The 18446-nt window shown below is 44.6% G+C and overlaps 2 protein-coding genes across 6 annotated transcripts in view; one reads left to right on the top strand and one right to left on the bottom strand.

Annotated features, from left to right (window-relative positions):
* Positions 1-548: 548 nt before the first annotated feature.
* Positions 549-10755, bottom strand: Ankrd16 (ankyrin repeat domain 16). Of its 2 annotated transcripts, XM_069990544.1 has the most exons (7): positions 10019-10755; positions 8258-8478; positions 6147-6189; positions 4809-4917; positions 3737-3898; positions 1851-1929; positions 549-749 (listed from the first exon to the last, which is right to left on the bottom strand). In XM_069990544.1, exons 1-7 carry the CDS (start codon positions 10330-10332, stop codon positions 592-594), a joined length of 1086 nt encoding a protein of 361 aa, XP_069846645.1. In that variant the 5' UTR covers positions 10333-10755; the 3' UTR covers positions 549-591. The 2 variants fall into 2 exon arrangements, with proteins under 2 accessions (XP_069846645.1, XP_069846646.1); XM_069990545.1 differs by lacking the exons at positions 8258-8478; positions 10019-10755 and adding an exon at positions 8142-8251.
* A 478-nt stretch (positions 10756-11233) lies between these two features.
* The window catches only part of Fbh1 (F-box DNA helicase 1), a 40102-nt gene continuing 32889 nt past the window's right edge, over positions 11234-18446 (top strand). The window contains exon 1 of one of the 4 annotated variants that reach the window (XM_069990538.1): positions 11234-11306. Coding sequence is in view for 2 of the 4 variants with exons in the window: in XM_069990535.1 (XP_069846636.1) it covers positions 17663-17726 (64 nt within the window). In the remaining 2 variants the exon portion in view is untranslated. Of the gene's footprint in view, positions 11307-11559; positions 11648-17151; positions 17727-18446 lie in introns of those variants that run through there. The other 3 variants (XM_069990537.1, XM_069990539.1, XM_069990535.1) reach the window with 3 other exon arrangements.

The raw sequence follows: 18446 nt of genomic DNA, 5'->3' as shown, positions 1-18446 counted from the left end.
TCCCCCCTCCCCCACAATCCCAATCCTTCTCCTTCCCTCCCCTCCCCCCCCCCCCCCCCCCCCCCGCACCGACGTTGTATAGCTCGTTTTGGACATGACAACTTGTACTTCTCATTGTTGCAACAGGTCCACCTGTATCCTTAAACAACTGGTTTTTCCCCATCTCCTCCACAAGTTATACTGACATCAAATATAGTGAAAGCAGGGGTTATACTGTGGGGGAGAATAACTATATTTTTCAATTCAGAGAAAATGATGGAACATTTATGCATGTTACATACTTCTGGAAGGATACCTGAGAGTCACTTCCTAATAATTATTCCTACTGTAATTTATAGTTAGAAAAAGTGAGATGTGGAGGGATCATGACCCTGCTTGGGGATTCTATAACACAGTGGGAATCCAGATTCCCCGTCATTCAGGTTTGTAGTGGGAGAGGTGTGTACAGAGGAGCAGGTGACGTGGCAGGGGGCAGGGGAGGGGGATGGAAACACTGGCTGCTGACTGCTTTCATCGAATCTGTTAATGACTAAAGAAAAGAAGCAGAGTAGAAATTGCCATGCATTTTATTGTTTCCGTGTAGAAACCTACTTATGTCGTAGTGCAGGGGTCAAAGCCTTGGAGGATGTCCGCTCTCTGTGTGAGCTGCAGAGCTAGGGTGCCCGTTATGTCTTCAGAATCCTTCAGCCCAGACCGCAGGAGAAACTGGGCACAAGCCAAGTGCTGACCTGCACAGGCTAGATGCAGGGCTGAGAGAGGCAAGAATGACATTAGCTTAGAACACAACCGCTGGAGTACACAGCCTAAGGTTGCAATTTGAAGCCAGCCAGGGCAAAGTGAAGTGAGAAACTATCTCAAAAATAAGTCAGATGTGGGGATGCATGCTTATGGTTCCAGCTGCTCAGGAGGCAGAAATAGGTGGACCAGTCCCAGCCAAGTTACTTCAAGGTCTTATCTGAAAAACAAACTAAAAGCTAAAGAGTAGGGGTATGGCTCAAGTAGTACAACATCTACCTAGCAAGCACATGGCCCTGAGTTTAATTCCCAGTACTGTAAAAAGAAGGGAAGTAAATGATTTTATGACTTAACAGTAGTAATTAAGCCGATAGTCATCACCATTGTCAAGGTAATAGCATTAGTTCTCCAACTTGGCAAATACAGAAAAAGTTATTTTAAGAAAAAGCTGTCAAGGGCTGGGAATGTGGCTTAGTGGTAGAGTGCTTGTCTAGCATGCATAAAGCCCTGGGTTCCAATTCCTTAGTACCACATAAACAGAAAAGGCTGTAAGTGGCACTGTTGCTCAGAGTGGTAGAGTGCTAGCCTTGAGCAAAAAAAGCTCAGGCACTGTGCCAAGGCCTTGAGTTCGAGCCCCAGGTCTGGCCAAGAAAGAAAGAAAAAGCTGTTGAGATACTTAAGAATAATATTAGCACCAATCTTTTGTGGGGCTTGAACTCTGGGTCTAGGCGCTGTCCCTCAGCTCTTCAGCTTAAGGCAAGCCCTCTACCACTTGAGCCACAGTGCCACTTCCCGTTTTCTAGTGGCTTATTGGCGATAAAGAGTCCCACGGACTTTCCTGCCCAGGCTGGTTTTGAACTGTGATCTTCAGATCTCAGCCTCCTGAGTAGGTAGGATGACAGGTATAAGCCACCAGCGCCTGGCTTCTTTTCTTTTTTTGAGACAAGGTCTTGCTATGTAACCAGGGTAGGCTTGAACTTGGGATTCTCCTGCGTTAGCCTTCTGAGTTCTGGAGATGGCACCCAGGTTTTGTGCATGGTAGGTAAGCACTCTCCACTAGGCTATACTCTCAGCCCGAAATATGAAACTTGGTGAGTTGTTCACACATTCAATACCTGATCGATTTCGTTCATCTTTAGCATTGATGTTAGCACCCAAGGATAGGAGAGTCTCAAGTGTACTTGTATGTCCTTCCTGAGTATTGAAATAAATTCATTATTACTGTGATGATAACAAAAACTTTTAAACAAACTCTAATCATATTAGGCACTTACAGTGCCTTATAGTGCACTTATAGTCAACTAAAAAACCTGAATTGTATAGCTAAAGGGTAATGACTTGTATCACTCTTTTTTTTTTTTTTTTTGTCGGTCGTGGGGCTTGAACTCTGGGCCTGGGCGCTGTCCCTCAGCTCTTCAGCTCAAGGCAAGCGCTCTACCACTTGAGCTACAGCGCCACTTCCGGTTTTCTGGTGGTTTATTGGAGATAGGAGTCTCACGGTCTCTCCTGCCCGGGCTGGCTTTGAACCGTGATCCTCAGATCTCAGCCTCCTGAGTAGCTAGGATTACAGGCGTGAGCCACCAGCGCCTGGCTTGTATCACTCTTAATAAGGCATCCATCATTAAATATCTTGGTCACATTTCATTATTAGGATTTAGATGATCAACTTTATATGCCACATTAGTGACCTAATACAATTGAGTCTCTATCAATATAAGCTGTATAAATTTTGTGATTTATACAGAACTACAATTCCAAAATTTCCCAGACCAATATTTACCTAATTAAAATCTGTAGGGTAGAGATAGATGACCAAAGACTACATAACCTCTCATAAAAGAGAATCCTAGGGGCTGGGAAGGTGGCTCAGTGGTAGAGCGCTTGCCTTGCATACTTGAGGCCCTGGGTTCGATTCCTCAGCACCACATAAGCAAAAAGAAAAAAGCCGGAAGTGGCGGTGTGGCTCAAGTGGTAGAGCGTTAGCCTTGAGCTGAAGAGCTGAGGGACAGCGCCCAGGCCCAGAGTTCAGGCCCCACGACCAGACCCCCTACCCCTCCAAAAAAAGAGAATCCTGCAGCTAGTATTATGAAGCAATTATATATATATTTTTTGGTGAAACCAAAATCAAAGCTTGAGGTTCAGTCTTCCCTGAAGACTGGAGAAAACCAGCCTGTCTCCCCTTGTGGCATCTCATACCATCCTTACACACCTCCCTACCTTCTCATGAGGGGAAAATAGGACAGAAGAGTGTAGATGATTTAAAAATAATCGCTGCTTCTAGAAAATCAAGCATGGGACAACTAAGTAATGGATCAGTAATATGGGAGACTGCAGGCACTGACAACAGCTTCCTTTCTAGTTGAACATTTTGTCTTCAATGTGACAGGGAGAGATCAATTAATGCCATTCCCTTCTCCCATTTAAAGAGATCTTAACTTCTAAATGCTGCATAAGTATAGAGATCTAGGAGTTTCATACAACAGACATTTATGGCTTTAAATGATTCCTGAAAACAAAAATGTTAGTAGTGTGACGTAAAGCCCAAGAACATAAAAGGTACTTCTTTATTTCTTAATTTCTTTCTTTTTAGTTTCCTTTTAAAGGGATTAACGACTTCAGATTCATGATTATTTCAAGTATATGGACAATTACCATTCACAGAAATGAAGCCATAAAAACCAGGATTATAGCTGAGGGCCAGTGGCTCATGCCTGTAATCCTAATTACTCAGGAGGCTGAGATCTGAGGACCACAGTTCAAAGCCAGCCGGGGCAGGAAAGTTTATGAGACTCTCATCTCCAATTAACCACCAGAAAACCAGAAGTAAGCTGTGGCTCAAAGTGGTAGAGTACTAGCCTTGAGCAAAAGAGCTCAGAGACAGCCTTCAGGCCCTGAGTTAAGCCCCACAACTGACAAAACAAAACAGGATTACAGAGCCATCCATCAATGGAATAACGCAAGTCAAAGTAAGGTAGGGACATTGTCATGAGAAAATACCAACCTTGGCCGCATAATGAAGTGCTGTGTGGTGGGTTGTGGTTGCTCTCACATCTACATCAATGCCAAGATCAGACACCAGGAAGCGGATGGCTTCATCCTGCCCTGTGACAGCTGCCCTGTGCAGAGCCTGGGCCCCCAGGCTGTCCTCAGCTGAAGAGCAAGCCTTGTAGATGGGAGGAGCAAAAATCAGAAGAAGCAGAAAAACCTGGGCCCATACACCTGGCTGTCTGTACCTTCCTCTGTGCAGAGGATATGGAGCTTCTGTCTGATTCTCTAAGGACTCTAACCAAAAAAAAAAAAAAAGGATGAATCCTGTGACACTGATCATGATGTATTATACTCAAACTGCTTTGATGAATAGTAACTCCTTGTAAAACTACTTAAAGATTTGAAAGAAAGAAAAGAAAGGAAAAAGAACGGGATGAGTCAGTACTCCTGGCTACAGTGCCAAAAGTGCTTCCAGGGGCCTCTGTTGCCATCAAAGGACTAGTATGTCTTAGAACATGGATCTTTGGGGCCTCTCTCCACAGAGTCAATTTCACTGCTTTTCCTTGCTTTTCTTTCCCTTTTAAATAAACTTGCTCTGATTATTTATTTATTTATTTATTTATTTATTTATTTATTTATTTATTTATTGGTCATGGGGCTTGAGCTCTGGGCTTGCTTGGGCACTGTCCCTGCGCTCTTAAGCTCAAGGCAAGCGCTCTACCACTTGAGCCACAGCGCCACTTCCGGTTTTCTAGTGGTTTATTGGAGATATGAGTCTCAAGGACTTTCATGCCTGGGCTGGCTTTGAACTGTGATCCTCATATCTCAGCCTCCTGAGTAGCTAGGATTACAGGCATGCGCCACCTAGCTATAAGGAGCTATTTCTAGAATACTTAATTTGCTAACTTCTCTAAGTAGATTACATTATTTAATACTTCTAGGAGCCATCTGAAGAAACTCAACTTCTCTTTATTTTATAGCTGGAAATACAGATACTTAGGACCCAGGATATAAAGGGTGCTGTTTATCCTACAATCTAAAATTTGTAAGAAGAATCAAGGAATAAAACAAAACCATTTTGATACCTGATGTTTTTCAAGGAGTAGCCTGGCTACTTCCACATGACCACATTGAATTGCATCCATAAATGGGGTGACGCCACAATTGTCTCTGCAGTCTGGTTCATACTGGCACCTAAAGCCCAAACCCAGAATTACAGAACTGAGAGTATTCCCTTCAAACTCTTCTCTAACCATATGTTGTCTCCTCGGGTTATCTTTTCAAATTATCATCTCTGTTGCTGACCCCACATTTATATCTGGGCCCACCTGTGTCTTGAACTGCCTGCCTGAGCCCCATATTTCACAGGCATACAACACTCAACATTACCTAAAGTAAAATTATCATCTTTCTCCCCCACCTGCTGCTCGTCCAGTGTTCCATTTCTCAGCAAGTGGCTCTGACATCATATCCTAAAGTCATCTTTGATGTTCCCTACTCCTCATTCCTTTCATCTGTTTATTTTGTTGCTACGCTAGAGATGCTAGGGCCCTGCATATACTGCCAAGTGTTCTACCACTGAGCTGGATCTCTAGCCCTTCTCATCTCCTTTAACAAGTTACTCATCTTGCCCCATTGGCTCCACTTTCAAAATTACCTCCAAATCCCCCTCTTCATCCCTAGACATCTTTGTGTCCAGCTACCATCAATTTTTTTTTTTTTTTTGCCAGTCCTGGGGCTTGAACTCAGGGCCTGGGCACTCTCCCTGAGCTTCTTTTGCTCAAGGCTAGCACTTTACCACTTGAGCCACGACACCACTTCTAGCTTTTTCTGTGTATGTGGTACTGAGGAATCAAACCCAGGGCTTCATGCATGCTAGTTGAGCACTCTATCACTAAGCCATGTTCCCAGCCCCTTACCATCATTTTTGTCTTTCTCACTGCACCAAATAGATCATGGAACCTCCTGCTCACCCCATCCCCCAATCCATTCTGCCTAAGGATTGACAATTTGGGGAAACTGTTGTCTGAAAACCCTTCAATAGCATCTTAAATGCTTAGAATAAAATCTGAACTTTCTCACATGGTCTACAGTGTCCACATTGTCCAGGCTTCAGCATATTCTGAACTTCCTGTTTCTCAGATATACCATACTTGCCCATGTCTCCTATTGGCAATTAACTCTCATTCTCCCCTTCAAGTGGCACCTTCAATATTGCTGGTGCTGAGATTCTGACTCCAAGATATACTGAGTTATATGCTCCCTTTGGGATACTGCTATTCCTTGTAATGTTGGTAAGTCTTACAGAGCTTGTTCAGTCTGTACTGCTGCCAGTCTGTGATCCTCTTCAAGTAAAAACAGTATTAACCTCTTGTTAAAATGTCTAATAAATATTTTCCCCCAATTTATTGCTTTGCTCTTACCTCTTAAGAAGTACTTTTACTGCTTCTAAACAGCCATGCATTGCTGGGAGAAGAGAGTTGAAAATTAGAACGTTTAGGTATGCTGTATACTCAAAATGCTTCTTGGCTGGGGATGTAGCTCAATGGGAGAATGTTTGCCTGACATGCATAAAGCCCTGAGTTTGATCCTGGCACCATAAAAATAAATAAATAAAGTTCTTTCCTCCTGGTTCTCTCCCTTCTGCCTCAGTCTTCTAATTATGACTTACAGGAATATTTAAATTTGGTATACTTTTACTGCCCCCTAAAAATAAAATTCAACTCAATTAGTGGTAATGATGTTTTTACTTTAGGGATGCACAGCCAGTACTTGATTATTTCTCTCTCTCTCTTTTTTTTTTTTTTTTTTGCAGGTCTGGGCTTCAGCTCTGGCCTGGACACTGTCTCTGAGCTCTTTTGTTGAAGGCTAGCACTGTACCACTTGAGCCACAGCTCCACTTCCATTTTATCTCTATGAGCACTTTCATGGCAAACTTTCAGTCTGAAACTTATCTTCCCAGTTTTTTATTGTAAAACTCCAAGGTCAGTCAGCTTTCATCCAGGAAATACAAAAACATTTTACTGTCTGTATTAATCCTTAACCAAGTAACCAGAAATTGAGTCCCTCTCCTAAAAATAATATTCAATAATAAAGGTTTTGATGTCTTCTACTTATTTGGGGCAAATGATAGGGTGCTATGTCTCCAAGGAAGTATCTCCAGATGTGTGTGAAGGGCAAGGTGACCAAATAATTAATAAGCTAGAGAAATGTCTTTCCATTTACTTGGAATGTTTAGGAAGACATTCTTCCATCCCTAAGTGCCACTGTGTTTATAAAACAACTGGATGTGTTTTACCTAGACTATATCACATCGCAGGCATTAAGTTCTAGAGAAACTAAATTCAACACACTTCCTAGTAGGGTAAGGTTACTTTCCAAATTTCAAATTTCTTGTTCTAGACTCTTACACCTCTTACTGTAACAACTTTACATTTTTCTTAATTTAAAATCATCTACAGATGCATAACAGTTAAAAGTAATTAAAAAATAAAAACCGTATCCTAAATTGTATTTAGACACTGGGGCCAATGTATCTATAAGCGTTTGTATTTAGACATAAAACATGGTATTACTAAGAATATGAAGGAAATATTTTCTTTTTCTTCTTGTCTTCAGTAACAATGTAAAAACTGCTAAAAAGACAATAGTAACTATTTATTCTGGGCCTACATGTGCCAAGGATTGTGTTAAGGAACTCACATAATGACCTCTTTATCCCTACAGTAATTATGTATCATGGGTATCATTGCTGATGAAGACATTTGCTCAAGAGACAGACTAGGGGGGCTGGGAAGGTAGCTCAGCGGTAGAGTGCATGCCTTGCAAGCATGAGGCCCTGGGTTCGATTCCTCAGCACCACATAAACAGAAAAAGCTGGAAGTGGTGCTGTGGCTCCAGTGGTAGAGCACTTGAGAGCCTTGAGCTGAAGAGCTGAGGGACAGCGCCCAGACCCAGAGTTCAGGCCCCATGACCGGCAAAAAAAAAAAAGAGAGACAGACTAGGTTTTCTACTGAAGGTCAAAGACTTTGAGAGGAACAGAACCAGTTTTCCATCTAACTAATAGAAGGTAAGATGGATACACATGAAGAGTTTACTAACACAAGAAAGGCACTTAGCCGGGCACCAGTGGCTCATGCCTGTAATCCTAGCTACTCAGGAGGCTGAGATATGAGGATCGGTTCAAAGCCAGCCCGGGCAGGAAAGTCCGTGAGACTCTTATCTCGAATAAACCACTAGAAAACCGGAAGTGGTGCTATGGTTCAAGCGGTAGAGTGCTCACCTTGAGCTGAAGAGTGCAGGGACAGCGCCCAAGCCCAGAATTCAAGCCCCACGACCAACAAAAAAAAAAAGAAAAAAAGAAAAAGAAAGGCACCTAGCCAGTTACATGATCTGTAGAAAACATTCTTTTTCCTTACCATCTATTTTCTCATAACCGTCATTTCCCTGCAGGCAGCCTGAACAGGATGATGTAGGCAGCGCTGAGTGAAGTGACTGCACATCTGTCCTGTTTGCCTAAGGCTACTGGCTGTACCTGCAGTGTGCAGAGGAGTTCTTCTGATTTTGCTCTCTGTCTTCCAGGCATCTGGGCACACAGTGAGCAAGTACTGGAGGATAAGGGGGTCGCCTTCTCGACTGGCAATGTGGAAACTGTTCCAGCCATCTTTGTTCTTCAGGAGTGGATTGGCACCGTGTTCCACGAGGGCCTGGATCACCTCAAGATTCTTCCTTGTGCAAGCCATCATCAGAGGAGTCCTAAGGCCAACCAGTGTAAGCCATCAGATGGAAGGAAGCTGAGACATTAAAAGGGAGAGGTCAAGTCTTCAGGAAATGCATATAGCCTTGGCACAGATGGACAACCTAGAAGGATCAGTGGTCTTGAAGGAAGGAAAAGAGCTTTGACTGGTAAATCCTCTGCATGATGTAAGAACACTGGGAGAAATAACAAGGGGAATATGATTGTCACCTACAAGTAGATCGGGACCTGGGAAGCAAAACTGCTTGAGAGCCAGACCTGAGTAGTGACCTGGGACAGAACTAATAAGAACCACTAGGACCAGGTCTACTTTTCTCCCATAGTGGGGAAAATGAACTTTATACCATTCTCTTCTGTACTTTTTTCTTCTTTTGTGAGGTTGAGAATCAAACCTAGAACTTCATGCATACTAGGCAAAGGCTATAATACTAAGTTACATTCCCAGCCCCTGTTTTCTTTTTTTAATTGTAATGAGATCAGGAATCACTTGAAGTAGAAGCTTCACTATGTAATAAGCCTTAAGAAGTTCATAGCAGGCCAGTGAATGTGGCTTAGTGATAGCATGCTTGTCTAGCCTGACTGAGGCCCTGGGTTTGATTCCTGGTACTACATAAAAAATAAGTAAAATGAAAAGAAACAAAAATAACCATTAAAAAGAAATCATAGCCTCAGAAAGACCAGACACAATGAAAAAAATAATTTCAGGCAGGTAGAGATAGCTCAATCCTAGCTACTCAGGAGTCTGAGATCCGAGGATCCAGTATGCAGACAAATTCTTGAAACTCTTTTCTTTTTTGCCAGTCCTGAGGCTTACACTCAGGGCCTAGGCACTGTCCCTGAGCCTCTCTGTACTCAAGGCTAGCACTCTACCACTTGAGCCACAGCACCACTGCTGGCTTTTTCTGTTTATGTGATACTGAAGAATTGAACCCAGGGCTTCATACATGCTAGACAAGCACTCTACACTAAGCCACATTCCCAGCCCATCTTGAAACTCTTATCTCCAGTTAACCAGCAGAAAGGCAGAACTAGAGATGTAGCTCAAAAGGTATAGCGCTGGCCTTGGGCAAAAAAGCTAGGGGAAAGCACCTAGGCCTGTCCAAACCCCAGTACCAGCACCTAAATAAATAAATAAATCCAATCTAACAAATGAGGTTGAATTTGAGTGAGGTAAAGTTTCTGGACTGTGTTGATAGCAGTTGTTACAGCAAGGCAAGAGGTGAAAACCACATAGTGTTATATCTGCACCGCTGCACTGTATCAGTCATATTCCTATGGTCTGTACAATACCAATTAAAATAATGCAATCTGTGAGCTAAGAATCTAGCTAGACGTCCCCAGAAGAACATCACTACGGTACAATCCATTCCCTATCTGACCACATTGAGCAAGAAGGTTGGGGGCGATAAGACCTTGCCGATGGGTGAAAACTGAATGCTGACAAGAGCTCCCCTCGTGTACCCACGAGGTACACGAGCCAGGATTCTGATTCTGAAGGACTAGGGAGGAGGCGTGTTTTTCTGGACCGTCGCCACCTACCAGTCGCCCTTCTTCAGGCAGTCTACCGCCGCCCCTCGGTCCAACAGGTAGCCCACGCAGTTCCGTTGGCCCATAGATGCAGCCTCGTGAAGAGGCCGCTTGTAGTCTCGGTTGACGGCCTCGATGTCCATGCCACAAGTCTCGGCTAGATAGGCCAGGATGTCCAGGCGTCCGTGACGGGAGGCACAGTGGAGGAGCGTGTCTCCAGCCGGGCCCTGACAGCCGCCGGCCGCCCGCAGCTCCTCCTGCAGAGCACGCAGCCGGCCTTCCTGCACCAGCCTGCAGAGGCGGCGCGGGTCCCCCGGCGGGGCCATCCCGGTGGGCCAGGCGGGGGCACGAGTGGAAGGGGACACCGAGCCTGAGTCCGAGGCAGGGTGCACAAAGCTGAAAGGGAGCCTGGGCTTCCGCTTCCTGCACGTGACACTCCTCCGAGACACCCCGCCCTGCGCCCAGCTCTTTTTCCCCGGCGCTGTAGCCGCCGCCGCGGCCGCCAGAGCCCCTTCCTGCCCCTCGCCCCGGGGGCCGGGGAGCTGCGCCCTCCCGGCGCGTCGGGGCGGGGCCCCCGGCTCCAGGCGCCCCTGCTGCTAGGGGTACGTGGGCGCACCTGTGGTCCCGGAGCTGCCCTCTGCACTGGGACCTTCTGGAGCCGAAAACGTCAGGGGATGGGGGCGCATCGCTCTACCGCGAAGCCCCGAAGCTTGAGGGGCCCGAGGGGCCGGACCCCCCCCCCCCCCACGGCTCCGGAGGCCGTCGGTCGGGGCCTGGCCTGAGCTAAGGGCCGAACCCAAGCGGCCCTCGCTGCGGCTGCGGAGCGCGCGTCCGCGGACTGCGAGGCGGGGCCGCCGCGGATCCCGGAGCCCGGGCTGGACACCGCCCGGGTCCTGGGGGTCTGGGGCGGTGCTCCTGGGCTCCGCCTCCTCCTCATCCAATCGACAGTCGCCCGACGTCCTCCCCGCCCCTGCCGCTGCAGCCCCCAGGAACTCTGGGAAAGTTTCCCGGTGCCGCCTCCGGGCCAGCGGAAGCACGGAAGGGGCGTGGTCCGCTCGCGGTGGCCGCGCCCCTTCCAGACTCGCGTTTCGATTGGCTCAGACGGCCGTCCTTCAGATCCGGTGGCAGGCGCTTCCCTGGGCAGCGACGGGGCGGAGCTCGTGGAGGAAGTCGTCCGCGGTCTCGGCTCGCTGACGGGGCGGGAGGAGGGGCTTGCTGCAGGGGGCCGCTGGGCTGGGAGGCCAGCAGCGGGGACCGGGCGGCGACGGCGGCGGCGGGGGCCCGGGTCCGGAGCGCCATAGTGCGTGAGATCCTAGACGTGACCGGGGATGCAGGCGGGGCTCCGATGCGTGGGAAACTTCAGCCTTTCGGGTCTCGGGGGTGGGGCCGTGCTCTCCGGCGGGGCGGGGCGGGGCCCGGCCGGGGGTGGGTGTGGGGGGCTCGGCGGGCTGCGGGCGGGTGCAGGTCGCGGAGCGCTTGCACGGTGAGGCCCGCGTGTCAGGTGAACCCCTGCCAGGCCCGAGCCCCCGCGCTGCCCCCTGAGGCCCTGCCGTCATTTCTCGGGGGCTTGCGGAGGTGGCTGGGGAGACGTGGCCTTGGTTACTGGCGAGCTAGGCTTCTCCACTCTTGTTTTGACCTTGGGTAAGTCGTTTTATTCTGCCCAGACCACCCTCTACCATTAATCCCCCCCTTCCTTTTCCTTACCTGAATGTAAGAAGATAAAGGTGAGGTGAGAAGGCCTTAAGCTTTTCGAGGATTCACTGAGATCTGAGGACTGACTGGAGGTGATGGAAGAAATTAGGGTTAGGTGTGGTCTTCCTTGATGGAACTAGTCATTTAGCCTCGGTGTTTTTCTCTTATTTCAGGGGAAAAAAATGGAAATCACCACTAAAGGCCAGGCTTCAAAACAACCGCCTTTTTTTTTTTTTTTTTTTTTGGTTGTGTCTTAACCTGAGCTTATTTTGGTCTACCACTTGAGCCACAGCTCCACTTTGGCTTTTTTGGTGGTTAACTGGAGATGAAGATTCTCATGGACTTTCCTGACTAGGCTGGCTTTGAACCTCTATCTCAGGTCTCATCCTGCTGAGTAGTTAGGATTGCCGGCATGAGCCACCAGGGCAAGGCACAACAACTGCTCGTTAATTTGGTTCTGCGCTCTGGTTTAACAAAGCACTTGGCATTAAGTAAATCCACATACCATCCCATAAAGCAGTCCTTTTGGTCTGACAAGCAGTGGACTTAAGGCATAATGAAGTTAGTGACTTTACCATGACAATGTAGTTAGCGAAGTGTAAAGGAGGAAGGAAGGATGGGTGCAATCAGAATGCGTTAGTGCCTGACGCAAGCAACATAAAACGGGAGATAAAATGAAAAAAAAAAAACACTTGAATTTCGTATGTCCTACCATTTCTTTTTTTCTTTTTGCTTGTAGTGTTCCTCTATTTCTCTCCTAGGCTTTTATTTGGAAATTGAATTTGGATTCTGTCTTTGCTGTTTCTGGCTATGAAATTGCTTATCTCCTAGAAATTTTATCAACTCACGTCTTAGATACTCATTGACCATTCACATGCCTTTTGATGACTACTTTCATATTTCAAACTGTTTCCTAGGCTGTAACCTGATTTTCCACAGATACTTTGAAAAGATAAAGACCAGATGTGATGGTGGATGCTTGTAATCCCAGGAGACAGAAGACTGAGGCAGGAGGACCTTGACTTGAATTCAAGGCCAGCTTGACCTACTTATTGAGACCCTGCCTCGAAAAATCAGAACCCCAAATTACTTTTAAAATTGGAATTTTGAGCTTCCTTCCTCACTCTAGAAAAAACATGATTGAAGAAAAGATCTTTTAATCTTTAATATGATTATTAACATTACTTGTCCTTGCTGTTCTTTCTCTTTTGTCTTTTCTTGTCAACAGCTCAAAACACATTTTTGGTCTTCAAAATGTTTTGCTGCCCTCAGGCAATTACTAGCTCTGAGTGTTGCTGCCCTCAGGCAATCACTAGCTCTGACATAAGTTGGTAAAGTCACTTCCAACTTGTTTTTCTTACAGTTTTCATGTCTATCTAAATTTGATTGTTATAATGACCCTACTTAAAAACTGCATGGTACCCTGAATTGCCTACAGAATAAAGGCCAGTTTCTTCATCTTCTTTTTTGTAATGGCACAAATTAAACCGTATAGGAAGAGTTTTTGTCATATTTCAGTATATGATCATATTGATCACATGATTACATATATTTTGATCATATTTGCCTTCTCTGGTACTCTTTCTTATCCTTCTTCTTCCTTCCTGTTTCCCTTCTCTTTATTGCGTGCCCCCCATTCCTTGCTTTTATTTTCATGACTTTGATTTTCTTTTTCACAATGAGAGAAAGTATTTGATACTTGTCTTTGTGAGACTGGCTTATTTCACTTGACATGATGATTTCAAGTTCTGTTCATTTTGCAGCAAAAGACATTTTATTCTTTCTAATGGCTCAATAAAATTCCATTGTGTGTGTTTGTAAGTATGTATATATTTGTATGTACACGTGTATGTGTTTAAAATCATTTTCCTTATTTGTTCATCTGTTGTTGGGCACCTAGATTGATTCCATAACTTGGCTATTGTGAACAGTCCTAGGATAAATGTGTACTGCTACTACAGCTTGAATTAAGAACCTTACTGTATCCCTTGGCTTTAGCCACAGCTCCACTTCTGGCTGTTTGCTGATTCTTTGGAGGAAAAGGTGCCACAGACTTTTCTGCCTCAGACTGACTTTGAACCATGATGCTCAGATCTAAGTCTCCAGAGTAGCTAGGATTACCAGCATGAACCACCAGCACCTGGCTGACTTTGATTCCTTTGGGTTTCTATCTACCCAGAAATAGTATGGCTGGGTTATAGAAGAGTTCTGTTTTTAATTTTCTGAGGAACATCCATAACTGATTTTCATAGTGGCTGGAATAATTTACATTCCTACCACCAGTGAGTAAGATCTCCACCCCCATATTTGTTTTCTTTATGATAGCCTTTTTTTTAATTTTTAATTTTTTTGCCAGGCCTGGGGCTTGAACTCAGGGCCTGAGCACTGTCCCACTTGAGCCACAGCTGCACTTTGGTTAGGGGGTGATTCATTGAATTGTCTCACAGACTTTCCTGCTCAAGGTGGCTTTGAACCACAGGCCTCAGATCTCAGCTTCCTGAGTAGCTAGGATTATAGGTGTGAGCCACCAGTGCCTGGCTTAGTTTTGGTTTACATTTTGCTGGTGAAGGTAATTTCTTTAGCAATATATTAAATGACCTTTGTTGTTTCTGACTTCAAATTCATTTTCCAGCCTTGTTTATCATCATTCCTCATCAGTGACCTTGTTCGAAAGAAATGCACCTTTTCTGCTACACGAGTGGTTGGCCATGCCTCTGGGGGTTTGCTTATGTTTCTTTGACTAACTGAATCTCGTGTGTGTGTGTGTGTGTGTGTGTGTGTGTGTGTGTGTGTGTGTGTGTGTGTGTGTGTGTGTGTGTGTGTGTGTGTGGTTGTGTGTGTGTATCTCGTGTGTGTGTGTATCTCGTGTGTGTGTGTGTGTGTGTGTGTGTGTGTGTGTGTGTCTGTCTGTCTGTCTGTCTGTCTGTTTCATGGGGCCTGAACTCAGGGACTGGGTGCTGTCCCTGAGCACCATTATATTCTCAGATTTCAGCCTTCTGAGTAGCTAGTATTACAGACGTGAGCCACCAGTGCCCAACACCCATTTGTTTTTTTAAGGCTCAATACTTCTTAAAGCCTCTTCCAACATTGCTAGTTCTATTTACTTTTCTTTACCACCATAGCGCTTTATGTATTTATATAGCACTTATATTGCTCTTGTGTTTAGCAATTTGTGTTTGTTTTGATACCTGCCTTATGGTCAAGCATATTCATTTTTATATTCTCAGTATCTAAAATAGCATTGAACAAGGGTACCATAAGGAAATCCCTCGGGGAGTTTATAATGAATCTGGGACATAGTACATACATAACGGTGGTTGTGGAGAAAGCCTTTCAAATATATACGAATATATTCTGCACAGTAAATAGTAGTCCTTTTCTTTCTTTTGTCATTCCTCTTGTGAGAAACATAACCGTGAACAATCCAACCTATCCATGCTTGTTGTAGAAAATGAGTGCTGTTTCCAAGAGAATCATGGTAGTTTAGAGTATAAGATGATTGGAGAGATAGAACCTCCTAACCTGTACCCTGTGGATTTAGAGGATAGCTGGTAGCCATCTGGCTATACATCAAGGGTTAATACCAACTGGCACAGTGGCTCCCTCCTGTAATCCTAGCTACTCAGGAGACTAAGAACTGAGGATCAAGGTTCAAAGCCAGCCAATGCGGAAGAAAGTCTTTCAGTTTGTTTTCTCTAATTAGTAGAAAGCCCAAAGTGGAGTTGTGACTCAAGGAGTAGTGTCAACTTTAAGTGAAAAATCTAAGCAAGAGCATGAGCTCCTGAGTTCAAGCCTCAATACCAACACACAAAAAAGAGTTAATACCAGAGTGTTGAACTAGTTGCAGTGTGTTCCCTGTTTATTTTAAAGAGAGCAAAATACTTTTAGTTTCTCATTTAGAGTCTCCAGAAAATATTAGAAGTTTTCTTATAGTAGTAGTTTTTGAATATTATTAAAATTTTGATACAGGAATTAAACTTGAGGATTTTTTCCTTCTCTCTCTCTCTCTCTCTCTCTCTCTCTCTCTCTCTCTCTCTCTTTCTCTCTCTCTCTCTCTCTCTCTCTCTCTCTCTCTCTGCAGCACTGGAGTTTGAACTCAGGGACTTGTGCTTTCTACACAGGCCCTCTTTCATTTGAGTCATACCCCCAGCCCCCTTCCCCTTTTTTTGCTTTAGTTATTTTTTACATAGGGTCTGATAGTTTTTCCCTCTTCCCTACACCTCAATTACATCCCATCAGGGTTACAGGCATGATGTCTTAACACCATACTTGGCTTACTGACTGATAGGGTCTCACTATTAACTCTGTTGGGAATGGACTTTAACTGCATTTCTCCTGATCTCTGCCTTCTGAGTAGCTGGGATTATAGGTGTAAGCCACTTTTAAGGGGAATTTTTTTTTTTTAACAGAGCTTCACTAGTAGCCTAGAAGTTCTTATATGGACTCAACAATCATCCTGCCTTAGCTTCCCAAGTGCTGGCATTACCAGCTTGTGCCATGCCTGGCTAACTTGAAGGGTTTTTTGGTTTGTTTCTTCCTCCTCTTCTGCCTCTCCTTTCCTTCACTACTCCTCCTCTTCCTCTTCTTCCTTCCTTTTTTTTTTTTTTTTTGACAATACTGGAGATTGAACCCAATGTCCCTTCTCCTCTTCTTTTTTCACCTCCTTTTCTCCCTCCTTCCTTTTTCCTTTTCTTCCTTGAACCCGCCTCTTGCTTGCTAGACAATAACTTAGGCCAACTTGAGGTTTTTTAACTTAAAGCTTTCTTACAGGGCTGGGAATGTGGCTTGGTGGTAGAGTGCCTTCCTAGCATGCAAAATTCCTCAGCTGGAGGTGGTGCTGTGATAGAATGGTAGAGTGCCTTGAGCAAAAGAGGTTTAGGGACAGTGCCCAGGCCCTGAGTTCAAGCCCCAGGACTGGCCAAAAAAAAAAAAAAAAAAGCTTTCTGACACAGAAAGGAGAATGTTACCATAGGAAGTACACTAGACCTGACAGTCAGGAGACCCAAGTTCATTTACAAGCTGTCGTGACTTTCAGCAAGTCTCTGAGCCCCAGTTAATTGTGGCCCAATCATGGGATTACTGTGCAGATTAAATTTGAGTATAGGAAAGAACAGAAGAACTTACAAAGCACTCAGGAGCTGTAAGATAATTTAGAGCTTCCAAGCCTAGGGAGACAGCCTCAGCCTGAGAAGAGGGCCCTGTTTTGATGCTGTTGTTTCAATTATGAAGCAATAGGTTAGCTTCTGGAGATAAGTGAGCTATGCCTTCCTACTTACCATTACCATAGAGATTTTTTTTTTAATTTTAATTTTATTGTCAGGTGATATACAGAGGAGTTGCAGTTACGTAAGTAAGGTAGTGAGTATATTTCTTGTCTAATACCATAGAAATTTTAATCTAGGAGTGGAAAAGGCTTATTAAAAATAGGTTCTTACACAAATAATTGCTGTTTATATAAGAACAACATGAAGTAACTGCAATGAAGATAAATAAACAATAATTTGTATAAGGTATGCATTCATATCAAATTGAAAAAAAGTTGTGGGCTAGGAAGGTGGCTCAGTGGTAGAGTGCTTGCCTCCCATGCATGAGGCCCTGGGTTCGATTCCTCAATACCACATAAACAGAAAAGGCCAGATGTGCTGTGGCTCACGTGGTAGAGTGCTAGCCTTGAGCTGAGGGACAGAGCTCAGGCTCCATGACCGACAAAAAAAGGAAAAAAAAAGTTGTTATAATATGTAGTATGTCAGAGATCATTTGTTGCTATGTTAACGTGTTAAATCCTTCCTTGCTGAGTGAATCTATTCTGCAATGCTGGAGTCGAGCAACAACTCTTGTTAACTGTGTTTAAGTTGGGCTCTCAGTTTTCTCAGGCTGCAGTTAGACCCACTACATTCCAGAGTCAATGTAATGATGGGGGTTACGTTGTAGTACACCTGTAGTATCTATAGAGACCAGACGTCCATGTGTATATCATCACAGCCTCCTGTCAAAGTGCAGAGCTTGTGGAAAAGCTCACCAAGTGAGGGTAAGTGGCTCTGTACATTGTCTGATAAGCAAAGGTAGATACAGTGTTAAGAGCAGTTTCTTCCATTGAGTACCTTGCTTTAGGAAGTTAAATTGATTTTTTAAAAGATCATTTGATTAGCCATAGTTATTCCCTTTTAGGGCAGTTACTATCTTCATCTTGTCCATTTTGGTTCATAACCTGTTAAGTTTGAGAGGACTTTTTAATTAGGAAAGATAGGGGAAGAAAGGAAAATATTTGGTATCAATTTCAAATGACCCTGAGGTGGTTAGGGTAAGTTTTGAGGCAGAAACAAATAAATTCAAACCTGCAGTAACCTCACAATAGAAGTTTATCTTCAATCCCTTAATAATCTAAGAAGGTTCCATGTATATTGACGGCTGTTGGGCCATCTTGATGTGTGAAGGGAGATAGTCGGTTACTTTAGTGCTTCCTTCTTTGGGGGTTAAGTGATGAGTCATGATCCCTCCCTTCAAGGAGTGGAGGCTTAGTACTAAGTGTTGTTCAAGGGAGACTAAACTTAATTTCCGTTAGAGGATCTCCCTTCAAAGGGTAAGGGTCAGAATAGACAGTCCTGAAGTGAAGAGATCTGACGACTGGGGCAAGTCTGAACTCCAGGTAATGACAACCTTAAGTCAATAGCTAAGAGAAGGAAACTGAGGTGCCAGCAGGCCACAGAGCCAGAGCTAAAATGCAAGGATTAGCAGAGACATCTGAGGG

This window comes from Dipodomys merriami, unplaced genomic scaffold, assembly GCF_024711535.1.
Source record: "Dipodomys merriami isolate MVZ:Mamm:240054 unplaced genomic scaffold, mDipMer1.0.p SCAF_4, whole genome shotgun sequence".
Taxonomy (NCBI): domain Eukaryota; kingdom Metazoa; phylum Chordata; class Mammalia; order Rodentia; family Heteromyidae; genus Dipodomys; species Dipodomys merriami.
This window is presented reverse-complemented; position numbering and strand designations above follow the sequence as displayed.